Source organism: Sebastes umbrosus, chromosome 7, assembly GCF_015220745.1.
Source record: "Sebastes umbrosus isolate fSebUmb1 chromosome 7, fSebUmb1.pri, whole genome shotgun sequence".
Taxonomy (NCBI): domain Eukaryota; kingdom Metazoa; phylum Chordata; class Actinopteri; order Perciformes; family Sebastidae; genus Sebastes; species Sebastes umbrosus.
Window position 1 is genome coordinate 25,758,615 of NC_051275.1, and position 19,830 is coordinate 25,778,444.

The 19,830-nt window shown below is 41.0% G+C and overlaps 1 protein-coding gene and 1 long non-coding RNA gene across 10 annotated transcripts in view; one reads left to right on the plus strand and one right to left on the minus strand.

The window, feature by feature from the left end:
* The window catches only part of LOC119491682, a 28,456-nt gene extending 10,649 nt beyond the window's left edge, over positions 1-17,807 (plus strand). The window contains exons 3-4 of the long non-coding RNA XR_005207639.1: positions 8,787-8,798; positions 17,797-17,807. This is a non-coding gene — a long non-coding RNA (uncharacterized LOC119491682). The remainder of the gene's footprint in view (positions 1-8,786; positions 8,799-17,796) is intronic.
* Positions 1-19,830, minus strand: part of gramd1bb (GRAM domain containing 1Bb) — an 83,367-nt gene that overhangs the window by 53,456 nt on the left and 10,081 nt on the right. For 8 of the 9 annotated variants that reach the window (XM_037775858.1, XM_037775859.1, XM_037775860.1 and 5 more), the window contains exons 2-3: positions 19,645-19,734; positions 16,045-16,071 (exon numbers count right to left, since the gene is read on the minus strand). In XM_037775858.1, coding sequence (XP_037631786.1) covers positions 16,045-16,071; positions 19,645-19,734 — 117 coding nt within the window. Of the gene's footprint in view, positions 1-5,966; positions 6,011-11,108; positions 11,258-16,044; positions 16,072-19,644; positions 19,735-19,830 lie in introns of those variants that run through there. The other variant, XM_037775868.1, reaches the window with a different exon arrangement.

The window sequence follows — 19,830 nt, forward strand, 5'->3', positions numbered from 1 at the left end:
CCAGCTTCCTCTACTAATGTGACTGATGCATCGAGGAGCATGCACTGTTAATTTCCCTCCATATTATTTTATAAAAAATTATGTATGTACGTTTTCTGCTATGGCTGTACCTGTCAAAAATAATTATTGAAAAATAGATGTGTTATACCTAAATGCAAAAGTGAAGAACCATGTGCCATCACTAAACTACAATTACCGTCTCGCCATTGTATGCTTCCACCAACCAGTCAAGTTGCAGTTTACATCCATGTCTGTAAATGTCATCACTTCATCTTTTTAATCCTATTAGACATTTGTGTGAAATTGTCATAATTAGCAAATTAATTATTTGTATTAGATTGTGACAGTGCTAGTTATGAAAGGGGGAAGAGAGAGAGAGGACGACATGTAGCAAAGGGCCGCGGGTCGGATTCGAACCTCGGTTCCTCGGTTCCAAAACCAGTTCATCCTTGAGTCCAAGTGGACGTTTGTGCCAAATTTGAAGAAATTCCCTCCAGACATTAGGGTAGACCATAGCCGGTTATGTCAGGAAGTTATTTATTTCAGTTTTAACACACAGAGGCTGGCTAACCGTTGCATTTTGCTCAGTCAAACCAACCCACCCCATCAGCAAGAGGACGTCAGCAAATAATACCATGCCTGATTATTGAAAGATGGATTTTAAGCAACAGCACAAACAATTGGTCTCATTTAAGTGTTTTGAAGCCCGTCCTACTTTATTTTGTGTTGTCTTTCTTACTGTAGTTTGATTCTTGTTCGTGCTCTGTCCAGCCTGCTGTGGAGAAGCAGCTCCCTGGTGGTGCTGAATGGACAGCTCCTCCAGAGAAGAGTCAACCAGGGAGTCAGAGAGGTTTCCTCTCACTGACGCCCCCTGCTGACCACACCACAGCTAACAATACTAGTTAGGATCAAATAATCAAGAAAGGTGTTCCCACTCGCATCAGGCAAAAACGGGAACTGATTTACTGTAATGTCAAAGTAAATTGTTTTTACACTTTTGTTTTCCTGAATACATGTTCAATGTGTCCTTTATAGGAGGCATTCTAAAATAAATACCTGACTTTGGGTTGTTTTCGTTTTTAAAATTTGCTTGAAGAAAAGATGAAAAGAGGTTCCATCATATTTCATGGTATAAGTCACGCCTTAACAGAAAGCAGTCAATCATTAGTCAGCAAAACAGCCGTCATGTGATTTCTGCATTAGCTTCTTTTTTAGCATTCCTTGAACCCTAATCTGGCCCCGAGATTTTTCATTTAATTCTAAGAATAGCATTGGCAGATAATCTGGATTAATCCTTCTACACTGCTTTGTGGGATTGGATGCCGTGGCCAGTTTGACTCTCCCCATTCTGCCTGGTGGGCGTTCCCTTCTCTGTAACACACTATGGATTACGCTTGTACTGTTTTCATAGATTGATCTCTGCTATCTGATCATAAACGGGTGACTACGTGACTGGAAGGCTGTTTGTTTATTGTTGATCTGACCATGTTGGGTAATCCGAGCGCTGGAGGCCACAGTGGGGAGACAGAGAGCAGAAATGCACTCACAGCCTGCAAACACAGGCATATACTGTATAGTATGCAAACGTGTTCCATGGAAAATATGGTGCAAAACTGGTTTTAAATGATTGATTAACAGAGTCACAGCCAACAGAATAAGATTAAACAGATGCAAACATGGGACAGCAATGCACGGCTCAGTAGAAAGCCAGAGTAGAAAACAAAGCAGCAGCAGAAATCCCATTGAGGACAGAACTGACACTTTGCAGACAGCCAACATTGACTAAAACATAAAAGCAGCCAAGGGAGGGAGCGGGAAAGACAGAACAATGACTGTGATGATGAATGACAGACTATGTTCGATTGCAAAAAAAAAAGAGCAACACTGTGAGGGATACATATCATGTTCAATATCAGGTCAACCTAAAAAGTGATAAAGTGAAATACAGATGGCCCTCTGCACTGCTGTCACGTGTGCCATGAATAAAAGAACAAAGTACGGCACGTGCTGACATTAAAGCACTCATTTTTAAAAAAAAGCCTTCCATTTCCTGTTTCTGCTGCAGCAAGCAGGATGGAAATAGGCCGAGGTTTCTTTTTCAACAAACACACGCTCATAATTACTAAACAAAGAGAGGAAGAAGAGAGGTGGTGGAAAATGGAGATTGGGATTATCTCTATTAACCTAAACAAAAGGTTTAACATGAAAGAGATAATAGACATCCACTGATGGAAATAACGTCAGTGAGTATTCCCAGCTATACTCGCCGAATGTATAGTAACACCATAGTTTCTTGTTGGTTACTCTTCTCAAAATGTCTACATCTTGATTTTAACTAAAGTGTCTCATACTGTAACAGTTAAATCATTTTAAGCTAAATTAAATGCAGTCCCTGTGAGGGTTTCTGGACAATATTTGTCATTGGTTTGTGTTGATTTCCCATAATAAATATATACATATATTTGCATAAAGCAAACCTATTTGCCCACTCCCATGTAGATAAGAGCATTAAATACTTGACAAATCTCACTTTTAAGGTACATTTTGAATAGATGTAAAAAAAATGTGCGATTAATCAAGATTAAATATTTTAATTGATTGACGATTGATTATTTGAAAGCTCTGGTAACACTCTCTGTCCTCCACTGTTTTCATATTTACTGATACTCTTAAGACTATGTATAGGGACACACTGGTATGATATGTCAATATCAGCCCCAATACCGACTATTAGGTGGATTGGGATCCACATACATTTAAAAGTTAAATGCATCAATCTGGTGCACTTTGAGAGCAAAATTGGCAACATTAAGAGGCTAGATAAACAATTTGATGCTCTCAATTTAATTATAAACACATTGATTGTAGAGATAATATCTATCCCCAAAAGTGAAGCCAAAACATCTCGATCGCCAGCTGGTGGCTGGCTGTTAGTTTAGGAAGCGCTTGGTTTGATATGCAGCAGAGTTTTCTATAAGCAGAACATGCAATTTAAACGTCAACATCGCAGGCGATCACGTCCATTTAATTGTGGGGAGCCAAAATCGCGATTGCGATTAATATTTGATTAATTGTGCAGCCCTACCTTACACATAAAAGAATGATCCAAAGCAATCACAGAGAAAAGAAAAGAGCACTGGTATCGGATCTGTTAGCTAATATCAAAAGAGAGAAAAAGTCAGATTGGTGCATCTCTAGCTATGAACAAACATTGTGTATTCGAAGTAACACCAGTGGCTGTTTACCAAGTACTACTGACAAAAAATGATGAAACCCCAAAACTGACAAAATGTAGCAAAAGTTTATTGGACGAGACCAAAATATAACCAAATACATCAATAACTAGAACCGTTAAATAGTTAAATCATCAAAGTAAATTAATACAATTTCATTTATTTTACTCTTATATTTTTTCAACTTTTCCATTCCGCTATTTAAGCTATGCATGTAATGTTAATCATCCAGATACAGTACGGTCACACACTTGTAACAGTAGAGTTTTAGCCAGCCAGTCTATGCTATCAAATTGAGTCAAAAGAGTAATTTCTTTGCATCACCTTTGTTGCTACATCTTTTAAGAGACTGCAGCATTGATTAAAGGGACAGTTCTGAAAGGCACAAAAAGTCATTGTATATCTCCAGCCTAAACTGGAGCTGTAGCTATTATGCAGTACATCAATGACTCATCACATCCATGACCCTGAGCTCCTCAAATACACAGCCGCTCTGTTCAGAAAAATGATGTCACGACGACACAGAGAGAGATCAGGTTCTGCTGATATCCCCACATCTAGTCCACATCCAGTAGTGTAGGGTATACGGTACATTATAGCTGCTACCGTATCACTGCTGACACTCCTGTCTAGGGACAGAAATGTCAGAGTCACTTAAGGGAAGCTGTTTAACTAATGCAAATATTTAAAATGTATTTGGTCTTTTTTTGTCATATTTTTTTTTACAATAAAGACAAAAATGAAAAAAACTGTTGTGGTGCAAAAATGTCATCATCAACACCTATTCCTCATTGTTCCTAATTACATAACTACACAACGCCAGCTCAGTCATCACGCAATTATGAAATAGCTCCGCATGACCTCATCATCAGTGAGCGTGAGATACTGTGGTGTGGAAGCCAACGTGGTCAGATGTGCTGTCGCTGAGGGGTTGTTCACTGTTGGTAACACTCAGAAGCAAACCACCGCGGGTGAGAGAATAACCCCATCTGTGTCCTCATGCTCTGTCCTCAGAGGAATCTTTGTTTAACCTTTATTTAAACAGGCAAGTTGATTACAAACAAAGCAGCTGCATAAAATAAGTCCATGTTCATTCTGTATTCGTCCAACTTTTCTGACAGGCTTGAAGGTAGAGTAAGGAAAACTATTTTTATATTAGAGGACTCTGCTTGTAGAGTGGTGATGGGATAAGGGATTGGGGTGGAGAGATATCGACTGACCCCTCCCAGACAATCCCTCCATCTAGTCACTCAGGGCTGTTGCCACAGAGACGACCCTGCCATCATTGAAGCCGGGAGCGGTCCAGCCTGCCCGCTTCAGGTCCAAATGCAGACCTTGCCTAATGTTTTCAGTCAGACATACAGAAGTAGACAGGGAAAACACAATGCAGAAGCACACACATACACACACACTGACTTAACATTTGCTTACCACTGGTTGCTATGCCATTATCACCCACAAGCCCTTCAAGGACGGCATTTGAGCTATTTCGAGCTTCACAAATGATCCACGTCACTCACTGTGACAAAGCTACAATCACCACAGCAAGGCCTCGGACTTTAAAAACACCTCAACTTCGCAGGGATCGAATCTGCAAAGCTAATGTCATGAATCACAAATCACAAAGAGCCTTCGTTGTGAATGAAAACCTGAAACCCTGGATTACATCAACAAGGTCAAATATTGTAGAGAGGGAGATTGTTCTCTAATGTCCTCAGATAACAACAAACCGTAGCTCTGTCTTATAAAACTCCTCAGGTAGTCCAATAGATGCTATTCAAGTTTATGATATCTACCAATCTGGCACTAAGAGGACACAAATGCACACCTTTGGGACATTATATCTGACATTTGATCTTGTATTCTTCACCAGATCTTTAGTACCTGATAGTGTTGTGAACAATATCGAAGTATCGATACATATCGATACTGAATATTTTAAACGGTTTCAATACTCATTTTCCTCAGTATCAATACACGGTACCAGCTGCACTTTCTGTTCTCTCTTCTCTCCAACAGCGAGTTGACACACAAAATGCTATTTAACTTTTAATAAAAATCTATCGTGCATCTATCGTGGCAACACCACTACCTGACTACATTTCCCCTGTAAAATCAGCGGACTGCCCATTTTTTGTTATGTTTTTTCACCTCAAATCACAGCAGAGACTTTTACCAGTTCCTCTACAGTCTTGCCCTTACAGCAGTACTCGGTGTGGTTATATTTTAGACTACAGACGGGCCATATTGGAACCAAAATGACTCTCGTGTCCCCACCTCTAACCCCGCGGTGCTCCTGCAGAGGACAATGCTGACAGTGTTTCAGTAAGTGATGCTACAGCAGTTTTGTTCCTGGATCTCACACAATGTGAAATCTGAGGACCAGGAGAAGTGGAGAGGAAGTAGACGCAGTTGTGGGATTTAAATAAAGTATGCCACAATGAAACAGCTCCCTCTTTTGGGGTGCGTGAGTATGACACTCTCAGATGGGATGAATCACTTGACTTGAAGCCTATAGGAAACACTTTATAATGACCATCATTTATAAATGGTAAATTTATAGTTAATTAAAACCAGTTACTAGTAATGATTATTACTATCAATTTAACATTTATAAATGAGGGTTATTATAAAGTGTTACCCCTATGGGTAATCTTTGGTTTAATGACATGAAGCCATAAAATGTCAATGCTCATGTGTGGAGTGTCTTTTGCTTGTTGAGTTATATCCTACCTTTGAGGTTTCCATATCAGTTTCTTCCACTTCTTTTGCTTGGCCTATTAGTGAGGGTAGAGAAGAGTGAATGAGAGGTTTTGGTAGGTTATCTTTTCTTTTTCATGACGTGATTGTCCTGATGGCTGTCGATGCTAACTACAATATACTGGTGTCTCACGTCTGCTACAGTTTCAAGAAGTCCCTAGATTAAAAAACAAACAGAAAAAAATCCTAATGGACTATACTTTTTGTTATATTCTGGTTATATTTCTGGTCTTCACAAAAGGTAAGAAACCTTTTATTTTGTGTTTCCTGTAGTTGGTTCAGATAACCTTTTCACTGGTACGAAAACAAAGCACACTTTCTTTCAAGAGGACCAAAAACGCGCTTTCAGTCGCCTCCGTACGGTTATTTGGTGAGTGCTCGAGTTCAAATGACAAGCCCTAACGTGGTCGTAAATATGCTCTGACATTTGCTTTTCCAATCCAGGCAATTCAAAACAAACAAGAATTGTTTGAGACTAACATTTCACACAAAATTACATGTGCATTTGTGTGTCTTTTTAGAGCGTGCACGTATAAAGTAAAGCAAAGTGTTATTGGACATGCAAAGTGCAATCCTTTCAGCCGCCAGTGACTCAATACAGAGCGCCCACATGTACCATGAATCACTGTGATCAGAGGCCCTCAACCACTCCTCCATCTATTCAATCAATTCATTTTTTTGCTGTGGCACCTGATAATACATTTGCCTCTCCAGTCAGAGCAATTTCTTCCCACTCCTTTACCCCTGACTGAGCTTTTCCAGCGCCTATTGAGAAGTTTCTTTCGGCTGTGCAGCACCGTCTACAGATCTTATGCCTGCCAGTGAGGTAATCAAGTTTAAAATTTTCTCACAAAGAGAAATTGATTAACTGAGGAATTTCCTGTTGAGATTAAACACACAAGCATCAACATTTGTAGCTGTGTTGCTGCTTGATAGATGCAAAATAAAATGCCTTCAATATTCAGAAGCTGAAAGTGGATGTTTAAAATGTTGACCCTGGGTGCTTCCTTCTCTTGCAAACGTAGGATGCAGAGGAACAGAAGAAGCCCTAAGTAAGAATAATCCATGGCCCCTTTGGAGCAGCTAGAGGGGAAATCAATCACGTCCGCTACGGTGGAAGGCAATTCAGAGGAGACAGATTACAGATTACACCACTTGATTTATGAAACCTGAAAAACAGACCTTCCATTAAAGATGGATATGTTTCAGAAAGGCAATCTGGCACAAAGAATTGAATTTAACTGTTAAGGTCTTTGGAGTTTAGTTATTCATTTTGACAAATTGATCTAACCTACCTAAATTTGATCCCTGTGGATATGCATCTGGATAAGAGTGCTTAATTGCAGAAAAAAGTAATGCATTAAATGTTGCTCTGCGAGATGTAGACATTTAGCGTGATCAGCGGGATTGACTTGCTGGTGAACATATGTGAATTGCACCGTGAGTCACCAGTGGCACTGTGATTAGTCAGCAGTAAAGAGACATGGCCCACTCAGATGGATACAGGATGGGCTGGATGTGCATCACGGCTGGTTCTAGCCTGCTCCATATAGTCTCCGTATTCTTGCCCACATACTGGAAGTGCCTCAATTTACTACTTGGAGTGGTACAATGGATTGAATGAACTCCAGCTTCATTATCTCACAGAAATCCAACCCCCCCTCCCCCTGCAACCAATACTCCATTAATAAGACGGTACATTAAGTGGGCTTGATGACAAATGGATTGGTATCAATTTCAGCTCCAACAGTGGACGGATATGGACAGGTCTAAATTTAGTTTAGTTCATACCATTAAATGGTATATGTGCATGGCATATCTCCAGTGAGGCAGATGTCCACCTAGCATGAAAACAAGACCTGTGTAAAGGTAAGTGGGTGCTCCGGTGACAGACTGTCTACAGACAGGGGTACTTAATGAATCACCTACAGTGAAGGACGTCAACAGCCCAAAATACAGGCCGTGAATGATAATGACTCAGCTTAAACTGGTGAAAAGCTTTGTGGAAGGTTTTTTGGACTATTATTTATTGGAATTTGAGAATGAGCTAGAAATAGTTTAAAATAGTTCCAATTAATCCATTTAAAAATTAGAGTCTGCAGATAAAGAATAGTATGTTCTGTTTTGAGCTTTATTTTGAAAATTCTGTATCTAAGGCAGTTGTTCCCAAAGTGGGTGCTGTGTAGACTAGCAAGGGGTGCTGCAACATTTATTTGATCCCTCCTAAATAATGTTTACTCACCTCAACACTAGGCTAAGTTTACATTAACTGCTACGGATATACATTTTAAAAAATGTCAAACTGGAATACATTTAAATACGAATTTGTACACCTTAAAGGAACAGTGTGTAGGATCTGGCGGTATCTTGTGGTGATGTCGCAGACTATAACTTCTCCCGAGCGCCAAGAGTGTAGGATTGCTACTGTGGCCTATACGAAAACACGAATGGCCCTCTCTAGAACCAGTTGTTGTAAGAGCAGAGTGCGTAGAGTGTGTGTGCATGTGGCAAGTGAGTGGTGAAGCAAGAGTGAGAGAGCGGCGGCAACGGGAGCGAGTAACGTTATCGACTGCGGCCCGAGCAGGAAAAGTTAAAAGTGTTTGGTTTGTCCGTTCTGGGCTACTGTAGAAACATGCCTGTGCAACATGACGGACTCCGTGGAGAGGGGACCCGCTCTCTATGTAGATATAAACGGCTCATTCTAAGGTAACAAAAACAACAATTCTTATTTTCAGGTGATTACACACCAATGAAAACATCCTTATTAATATTATATTCCATTTCTACCAAAAGATCACCCTAAATGTTACACACTGGTCCTTTAAGTTAAGTCTCTTACCCATGAACCTCACATTTTAGAGCCATAGAATGAAAGCCCACATATTTTCACACAGTGGGTGTTTTAATACAAATGTAATAGTTAAATGGACAGTGCAGTCAGAGGAGGTGTTCAAATGCACAGGAAATGGGACTAGAGTAAAGCTCACTGGTGTTTCGCGTCAAAGCTGAGAGCAACGGAGCAGAGCACACCAGGTACTAGTGGTGGAAAGATTGGTCACAGTATTCTTATATAAGACGTATTTGTGTCATTTTTAGCTTGGAGATTGTGCTGGTGGTGGTGGTGGTGGTGGTGGGTGCTGTTAACTATGAAGTTTGCTGTGGTTTTGAAGACCACAATTTGAAGAAAAGATCATGGAAAAAATCCCAATCTATTCTAGCATTTTGCAGATATTGATACTTGATCATTTGTAGAAATATAAGTGATTTAAGTTGGCATTGTAGTGCCACTTATTGAGTAATTGAGTTGAATGTTTGGGTCATGTGGGGAAAACAAATCACCCAGTTGTGTCAATGGCCAAAGGGTTGTGTGCTCTCCACACTCAGCCACAAGTATTTTTAAATGATGTAACCATAGACTTATATAGACAGATAAATGTTTATAGAAGGGCTGCCACTAACAATTATTTTCAGTGTTGATTATTTTCTTTATTAATCGATTAGTTGTTTGATCTATAAAATGTAAAAAAATTGTGAAAAATGCTGATCAATGTTTCCAAAAGCCCAAGATGACGTCCTCAAATGTCTTACTTTGTCCACAACTCAAAGATATTCAGTTTACTGTCATAGAGGAGTAAAGAAACCAAAAATAATATTCACATTTAAGAAGCTGGAATCAGAGAATATTGATTTTTTTAAGCGATTAGCAAAATAGTTGGTCATTAATTTAATAGTTGACAACTAATCGATTAACCAGCTCTAATATATTGTAAAGAAAAAAATGATACACATTAAGCCTTACTGTATGATTGGCATTGGCACTACTTTATCACCATTTTACAAAAGGTGTGGAGCAGCGAGTCCATTTTATAGAAGGATTGTGACACAGACTCTTAAGCCGGCAATCGCTTTTTTCCATTAAAGCAAATTAGCTAATTTTATCATTGCCTCATAATAGAAATAATGAATCAAAGAGTGCTCGAGCTACTAGCACTCCCTTCGCTCCTTAATGACTCTCATTCCTGATTCATGTAAGAGCTGTAGAGATAGTTATGTGAGGGTAACACAGTAATACCTGCCAGGAATATTTATCACAGAGTGGTAACCTAAAGCAGCACTAGCTAGGACCGCCCGGCATCCCCCATCGACAGCCACACTAAATCTAACCAAATTGCCCCTAATGGACCTGGGGAGCAGAGATCACAGCGGAGATTTAGGAGGCCTTGAAGCCCGCTGGAAAATCCCTTCAACTCAAATGTGTGTGTGTGTGTGTGTGTGTGGTGTATTGCAGAAACACTGACATACAGTGATTTATTCCACCACGCCCTGCATTCATCAGGTTAAGGTAAATGCATGTATACATTTTGACACATTCATCCTATTTGAATGAATTGCTGAAGAGAAGAAAAGCTGACAAAAGAGAATATTTGAACACCGAATTTGCAGAGCCAGTCTGAAACTAATATGAACCCTGCCACACCTACGAGAATAAATATAAGGAATATTTACTGCAGTTACAGCTTTTTGCACGGATTGGCAGTTCTCTATGAAGCACTAAATGTATAAAACAGCTAAACATGCACATTTACATTATTCTTATGATGTAAAAGGCTTGTTGAATTCCTTAAACATGTCAGAATAATGTAATTGACATTTAAAAGTCAGAGAAAGCGGGTGCATTTTCGTAGCAAAGGTCAAACAAAAGGGTACAGCTGCAGAACAATAGCAGTGGAAACTAGTTAATTCAGCTGATAATCAGAGGATGATTGTCAGACAGCCAATTCTGGATTATATAGTATATAATAAATTATTGAGGAGTATTTGAAAATAACCAGGGTGGGGTTTCTTATAACAGTGCAAATCAGATAGTATTAGATATATAGAGATGTGTCATGTCAACGTTTCGCCTGTCTGTGGATTTATCTCTTGTATAAAAATGTAAATCTTTACAAATACTATCAATGCTACACACTGTAATATAAGATGTTATTCATGTCATACATTTAGTTTCATATCAATTTCCTGCACCTTATCCATTATGCATGTTTGATCAAACTCAAGACTACAGAATAAGAAAGTGCCAGAGCTAAAGAAAAGGTAAGAGAAATCAGACCTGACCTTATGTTTGTGCATGGTGAACAGGCAGACACCATCCTGGCCTCTCTCCTGGCTCTCATGGCCTCTCCTCAATCTCTGTCCCGCTGTTTCCTTGTCAGATTGTCACTTGTCCAGCATGCTTTGTCATCACCGCCAAGCCTCATAAAATCCCCCTCGTCCTCCTCTCTTACATCCAAAAATCAGTGAGAGAAAAAAATAACGTCACCGGCTCAGAAACTTGAAGTTGCAAACAGAGGTGATACAGGCAACACTTGTTAAGCTAAAAATGCCTGTTCAGAAGCCGCAGGATGTCCAGACTGCCTGTCGCTATCCTGACACCAACGCATCTAAACCAGTGTTCTCCTCCGTGCCAACATTTCCTCACAGCTCTTATCAAACCGCCGTCTTTTCCTCCCTCTAAATCAAAAACACAGTGACTTTCAATTTTCTGTCCAGGTGGATCGCAGCCTCGCTTCCTACCGCATCACCTCACATCTGCTTCGCTGAGCCATGGATGAGCAGTTGTACGAGGGAGGATGGGTCAGGGATGCGAGCGCTCTGATTGGCTGGCCGGCCATGGTGTGTGTGTGGGAAGGTCCCTTTGGTAGGCTCCGTGCGAGCGGCTATGCTCGATAAGGGTGGTCCTTCACCTCCTTTCCTCCTCTCCCTGCTTCACCAGCCTCCCTCCCCTGCTTCACTTGCTCTGTCTCTCCTCCTCCTCCTCCTCCTCCTCCTCTGTCTGCGCTACAAGCTGCAGGCATGCACTCGCACTCCTCGAGCAAAGCATCGCGCCGTCTTTGTGAGGAGCACAATCAGTGATGCGGTGGCTGCACGCACACATGAATATGAAGAAGGGGGAACAAATACGTCATGAATTCGTAGCATCTTGCAGACATAACTACCCCGGCAAAGCCCATGACCCAAATTCACCAGAAAACACACACTTACATCATTGTCAGCCTCATAATAACCATTTGTATGTACTAATATGATCTTGTTTGCAGCTGGAGCTGGACAGGTGTACAACTACAGGCATCATTAAGGAGGACTGCCCAGAGGAATCAGACTGCACTAAAAAAAATCTAGAATAAGTTTAAACAGGACAACAATGTAAGGCTAATAAAGGGAAACAAATGATGATTAGATGAAGAGATTAGCACCAAAATGACTACAATTAATGGTAACTGAAAAACAAAACAAAAAACATTGTCTGCATCATAATAACCATGTGGATGTACTGATATGATTGTGAGTGCAGCTGGAGCTGGACAGGTGTGCAACTACAGGCATCATTAGGGAGGAATCAGATAGCACTAATAAATCTAGAATAAGATTAGACAGAAAACAACAATGCTGTAGTTGTACTCTAATAAAGGGAAATGAATGAAGATGATTAGATGAAGAGATTAGCACCGACTACAACTAATGTAAACTGAAAAATTAAAAACAACGAACAAGTTAAGAAAAATAAATACATTATTGCAGTTTTTGACTTGAATTCAGCCTGGATTAGAACCGGATAATAATTAAATACAATATGTTATCTGAGCCTTGCTTGGGTGAATTATGCTCGACTGTACTGATTTGTCCTTTCCTTCTTTGAAAGTCATCCGCAACAAGAGACTCATCTAACTCGTCTATTTGTGAGTATCATTTTCTCAATATGTCGGATCCTCGCTTTTCTGAGGCTCCCGCACAAAGTAAAGGGTGAGATCAGATTATGCTGACCTCCATCACTGGAAGCTAATGTCTCAAACCACAGACGATGATCGATAATCCGGCAACTGAGACGGCGGAAGAGCAATGCGGACATGAGAACAAAGGCAGAAAGTACAATGATGGGACTGTTTGGGAGAATCTCAGCAGCAGCAGCAGCAGTCTATGGTAGGTAGTCATTATGAGGACAAGATCAGCCCCTTTCACATTATTCAACTCAGCAGCCACTTATTTTATCAGCCATCGAATACATCAGAGCGTCCGTCTGCCTCGCAGACACACCGACAACAACTGACTCCAACTGACTCCAACTGACTCCAACTCTTCTTTTAAACATGCAAACTGCCAAGTGCACTTCCATCCTGCCCACTTTATCCAGCCGGAGGGCTTTTTGCATGCATTATTTACAGTTTGCTTTATAACAAACTAAGTATTGATCCTGTGCAGTTTGTGTCGCTCATGACCACTTAGGAAATACCTGCAGTGGGGTTACAAGGGGTAAAGAAACAGATTTAACATCCAGGAGACTATTTATGTATTATCAATATTGTAATATGAGACTACAGTCATATGGGATGCATTGATTTTAAATGTAATTTTCATTGCCTGAAAGACTGCACTACAGTTACAATTATTTGCCTGGCCATCATGTCAACAACTTCAACAATAATTTTAGATGGGTTGTATGTAGTATGTGCTCTTTTTTTGCTATGAGGAAAGAACATTGTAGGAAAATTCTAGGGCCGTCCTCAACCAAAGAATTACTTAGTCGACCAACATTCATACGATTTTGTCTACTAATTGATTAGTTGATTTAATCAACAGATCTGTGAAACTGAGTTTCTCCACAAGAGTCACACAAAAACACCACTTTAAATCTTGTGTTTACCAGAGATGTGCTCATAAGGTTCTTGGATATAAATCATTCAGCATGAAAAAAGCATTAAAAAATGACTAATCGACTAAAGAAATCTTAGTCGACTAAGACCAAAACGACCAATTAGACAACTAATAGACTTAGAGGGGACAGCCCTAGAAAATTCAGTTGAGCTGAGCTGCCACCAGTGTGAACAGTGCAGAGACAGACTTTCACATTTTGTAAAGGTGTAAGAGCAGCATAATCTAGAATTTAGCAATACATGTGTGCATGAGCTCTCGTTTCAAAAATAGTTGTAATCATGTCACAAAATCATGGCTGTAGGTTCACACTATAAACTCAGATTAAAGGTGAGCAAATGTCTCCCTTCAGCAGCCTTCAAGTGTCAAACTCTGCACACACACATCATTCTGCACAGTCAACGTCAAACATCCATGTGAAGTCACAAAAGCAAACCACATCTTTGAGATATTGACAGATATTTTGCTAGAGATGTAAAGTGACGACAACACTCTTGATACTCAGAAACAAAAAGAAACATCACTTAGTCTTTCTAACTAAGTGACTTTCTGACATACAATATATCTCACTCAACATGTAGCAATTAACTCATTGTTATATGAAAGCTTGTTTTTTTCAAACTGTACAGTCCATCATCTGCAAAGTATAATATTTTTCTGACTACTTCAACACAAGATTGACACAGCTGGAGTTTAAACATTGACTTCCCCTCAATTTCCATTAAAATGCACAACTACGGGCTTGAAAGATGGTGACAACACAAACTGTGTTCATTACCCATCCCCTGGTTGTGTGTTGGAGTACAGAGACTCCTAGTGGTTTAAACCCGGCCCGCTAGTCATCTCGCATGACTGACCACTCAGAGCATACCAAACCAGACACACACATACCAGAGTGCACACACATAAATACACCAAAATAACAATGTTCACTCAGCTCTGAAACCATGCCACACAAACACCACTTCTCTTGACTGATCACTGCACACACCACACACACACACACACACACTCCCGCCAAAAAGCAAAGGGCTTTCATGCATTATGGCTTCACAGCAAGCCGTGAACATCACTCCTCACAGCTACAATTTATCTTACATAACGCACAATTTGTACCACCAGACAACATTTGGGAAAAATGCCACTCATGTACACATGAAGCAAAAATGTGCAAACCCACATGAACTAAATGTAGATAGAAGATGTAAATAAATACAACCGGAATAGTTAAAGATGCATATAAATCCTTGACTTTGGATCAAGCCCCCAGGAGGAGCGCCGGGCTTTGACGCAAATTTGACGTAGTGGCCAAATGGTGGAATTACAACTTCCGTGTCCGTCACGTGATGCCATTGGGCCCAAAAAGACTTTTTCCCATAGACTTACATTGGGAAAGAGATATCTATAGCTCAGCGGATCATTTTGTACGAACACCTGAATAGCCCTTATTTAAATCATTAGGTCCTAAAGGCTGTACCGCGGGCTGGGAGGCGGGGTTAAAGGAAAAGCTACTGCGCCTGCTCTATGGGCCCAATGGATGCAGAAGATCGTTGGATGATCCAGGTAATTTATCACTCAGCGGTCGAGCCATTTTGGCTTCATGGGCCAACTTTCATAGGAATGAACGGGAGCCCACCTCCAACGCTGTATCCAGTTCTCTTTATACATCCATGCTTTAGATTAGATTACATTTATTGAAACCAAGCATCAGGAAGATGTCCTAAATGTTTTGCAAGTTATGAACTGTGGTACTAAATCGATGCATATTCAAGTTCTCCTCCACCAAGTTAAGCATGGAGGACCAGCTATTCATAAAATGTTCCCACATTTCTGCCTAGACTAAAACCATCATTACCTATCACTCACCTTTTCAGCTTGTGCCTTGAACCCCTTTGCTTCAGGACTGGCACAGTGTCGCTTGTGGCAGCAAAGCCTTCGCACCCTGAAGGATACAGTGTCTGTGCCCACAGTGTGTGTCCACAGTGCTGACCTGCCACGGGCTGGCTAGCTAAAAGACTAAAAAGCTCCACAATAGTGTCCAACTCATAAAGCCCTGTTTGTGTATGGCGTTGTTTGTCCAATAAAAGCAAACAATGGCATTCCATGGCTTGCAACTGTATTCACTGCAGGCCTCGCCAAATGTAAAGCGCATTCAGACACCTTGGTTGGCGGACAAAGCCGCGAATCTGTGTCACATGCGGGGTGGGCGGGCCGGGGCAAATGGGGTGACACTGACAGCGAGGTCAGTCCCACACTGTATCTCTGCTCCGTGAGCCCGCCGGCACACGATGCCTGCTCACATACTCCTATAGGTAAAGGAAGAGGAGTCAGGAAGTAGACTTACCTGATTTTGTCCGCTGCACTGTCAGATCTGCAGAGGAAAAGAGAGGAGAGACAATTCAGTCACTGAATCCACTGCCACTGATCTCAGTTCAGTTTTAATTCACTGTAGTTTATAAACTGCATTGCTATTTCAAACATCACTAATAATAGTAATGATATATATTTTTTTATTTTATTTTTATTTCAGCTGCAGCTGATTCAGAACGCTGCTGCTAGAGTCCTCACTAAGACCAGGAAGTGGATCATATCACCCCAGTTCTCAGATCTGTACAATGGCGACCTATTTGTCATATAATTTTAATATAATTTAAAATACTGCAGTTTATAAAGCGCTGAATGGTTTAGGACCAAAATACATTTCTGATCTGCTGCTCTGTTAGGAAACGTCCAGCTTCAGAGAAGCAGCATTCAGTTTTTATGCACCGCATATCTGGAACAAACTCCCAGAAAACTTGAGATCTGCTCCAACTTGGGACTATTTATGCATAGTTGGCATTGCATTGTAGCTGCACTATAAATACTATTCTGTCTTATTCTACCTTACTTTCTTTGTAAATTTTATTTGACTCATTTTATGAGTGCCTTTTCACATTCTTGCATTGCCTTGTGTTTCTTTTATATCTTGTCTTAATGCCTTTTATGTATGTTATGTAAAGCGCTTCGTATTACCTTGTTGTTGAAAGGTGCTATACAAATAAACTTGCCTTGCTAATACCAGCCAAAGAGGCGGTGGGGGTTGAAGTAAAGTTTCACTGCACAGTAGTTATATAAATATAAACTCTACACTGCGATGGCATGTCTCAGTGTGTCATCCTGATTCACAACTCACAATCATGTGCTGCGTCATCTTCACCGATGAGTCATATTACACTGTCTCAGCAAAGTCACACTGTGATATTACATAACCCTATCTGCAGTTATAGTGGGGGAGTTGAACTTGGCAGAAGCTTCAGATGCAAATACATCAAAATGACAGCAAACGAGCAAACTTGTCCTCACGTCATCATCCGAATTTCAGCAGTCTCTCTGCCTGAACCAACGCGGATGCCCTGATAATCTGGCAGAAGCAGCTACAATCACAGCTAGTGGTACATATATTAGCCGGCAGCCTGCTGTCACTTCCCCAGAAAAATGCAGCTGCACAAAGCACACTGAGCAAACTGCAGCACACAAACAGAAACAGACGCAGTAAGAGCAAAACAAGGCTGACGGACACGGAGGCGGCGAGAAGGGGTGAGAGTTGCGGCGAGGCAGCGGTGCAGCCTCCAGGCAGAGATGCAGCTGTTTTTACCTGCAGAGGAGACATGACATTCCGTGCCCTCTAAAGCCGGCTACAGAACGCTGCTCTCCCTGCAGCTGCTGCAGACGCCCGTCACTAGCTATCACCAGCACAGCAAAGAGAAGAGCAGCCAGAAATCCCATAGGTTTGACAGGTACTGTTCCTAATTCGAGCAAGTGGAGACACTGAGCGAGAAGAGAGCGCGGGAGGCAGAGCCGGAGCCAGAGCCAGAGAGAGAAACGAGGAGAAGAGTGCAGGACGGAGAGAAAGAGTGGAGGTGTAGTGAACGGCAGACAGAGCCGAAGGCAGCTCAGTGGGTGGTTACTACGAGGCTAGACGAAGAGGATTCCTACTCATTTTCTGTCTTTATAACAACATTCCTACACCATTTTTTGGGGGGATAAATTATGTATTCCCAGTGTTAACGCCTGCATGATGACAAAATCAGCAGCAGCATCTTCTCTGTGCAGCCAGTACTTATTTAACCACACGTGTATTTTGCAGATGCTGAAAAAAGTTACTTTTGCATCACCAAAAGCATTCAAATTAGTCAGAGTAACAGAAGAAAACTTTGGTGTATTCCTGTATTTTCTTGCCTTGAGTTTTTTGTAAGAGGCTGTGGTTATCTGATATGACTTTAAACTTCCCTGCTAGGGCTACACACCTAAAAATTGTCAAGCTCAACACATTTGCCAGGCGCTGAAAACTGTACAATTTGGCTGAGATTTGGTGTACAGGTTGTCCAGGATAATGCCCAAGGCAAAAGCAGGCAATTAGTTCTCTTAGTTTTTGCTTTTGGTGTGTCATTTGTATGCCATGTAGTCTGTACTGACTGCAATGTAAACGCATGTACGTTTATTACTTAGTTGACGTACTTATTTTGAGCCCAACCATAATGTTTTTCCTAAACCTAGACCTGAACCGTAGTTTTGTTGCGTGGTGTACAAATGACACGCGAAAAGCCTAAAATGCGTCCTCATGACACGCGTAATGTCCTTGTAATACTGTGTCTTTAATATGACTTCCCGTGAGATCGGGGTGCCATTTGATACATATTTCTAGTAAAAAATTGTTTGACTGCGTTTAGGTGCTGGTGGTCAAATCTAACATCTGGGAGCCTTATGTTGGATGCTAAACAGCATTATTTAAAAAATCATCTTGCTAAAAAACAAATCCAAAAGACAGAAACTAATCACAGACAGCCAACCCTGAAAATCAGGTTGCAGGACGAGCAAGAACAAAGAAAAAATAACTCTCACTAATCTACTCTTCCTACTCTGTTTCATAAATCTATTTCAGGCCAAAGAGACCATATAAAAAGTTCAGCAATGCAGATGGTTCTACTTTACTGACACATCGTCTTCCTAATCTCCTGGTAGGCAAGAAATCGCTCACTGAGTTTCCTCCTGGCTGCAGGGCTTTACTTGAGGGATAAAGTATGAAACTGCATATCACATCCCAGGCCACCAGGCAGTCACCCACCCACACGCACACACACACACACACACACACACACACACACACAGGCTTCTAACAGACAGGTACACACACCAGGTTCAATAACTGATTTAATGTCCAGGCCTGTCACCGGTGCTCCTGCGACAAGCGCAGCATATTCCACGATGATAAAGAGCTAATGATACTGCCTGTCTCCCAACTCAAACTGAGCTATGGGGAAGCAGAGACACCAATTACTGTAGGCGTAGTTACACATGGCCACTATTACATGACTCTTTAATAGGAAGATACCCGGAAAAAGGATTGTTGATTCACCCCTCTATATGCTCTTTTGGAGTCCTCATTAAAGTCACCGACATTGCTCCATTTGCACAGGTGAATCTTTTCCAAGAATCATGTCAGTTAAAGGCTTGAATTTGTATTTTGAAGAAATATAGCCACAATGAAAAAAAGTCAGAAACAGGTTATGTATCAGTGCTTTTGGGCACCAGTATGAAGGAAGTGCCCCCTAGTGGAGAATGCATGCAAGAAGTAGACTGATGTGGCCAGGAATTAGAGAATACATTGACATTTTGAGTTGATTACTCATCCCAGCAGAATGAATCTACACGTGACCTGGTGAACAAGATAGACACAAAACACTGCACTGTATGTGCCCTGACTTGTCCTTGAAACCACTGTAATATAGCTATAGAACATAGAACATATGCTTTATATACTGTATATCCAGCATTCAATTTACTGAGTGACCACAATACAATGTTTCCTGGATTTAATCCTCTGATTTTGATTTAGTGAAATAGTGAAAATCTCTTCTAAGAATGAGGCAACACACATGTCAACACACACACACATATCGCTCACCTCTCCTCTCGGATTAATGGAGTCAAGAAGCGAGTGCTGTCATCTTCATGGCTGCTATGCTGGCTGCTTTGTTGACTGCTCTGCTGGCTGCTGCACAGCACAGGAAAGAAGTGAGGCTGTCAATAATTACAGCATAATCTCATGAATCAGGGGTTTTCCTAAATTATTAGTTACTATGTAAACGGC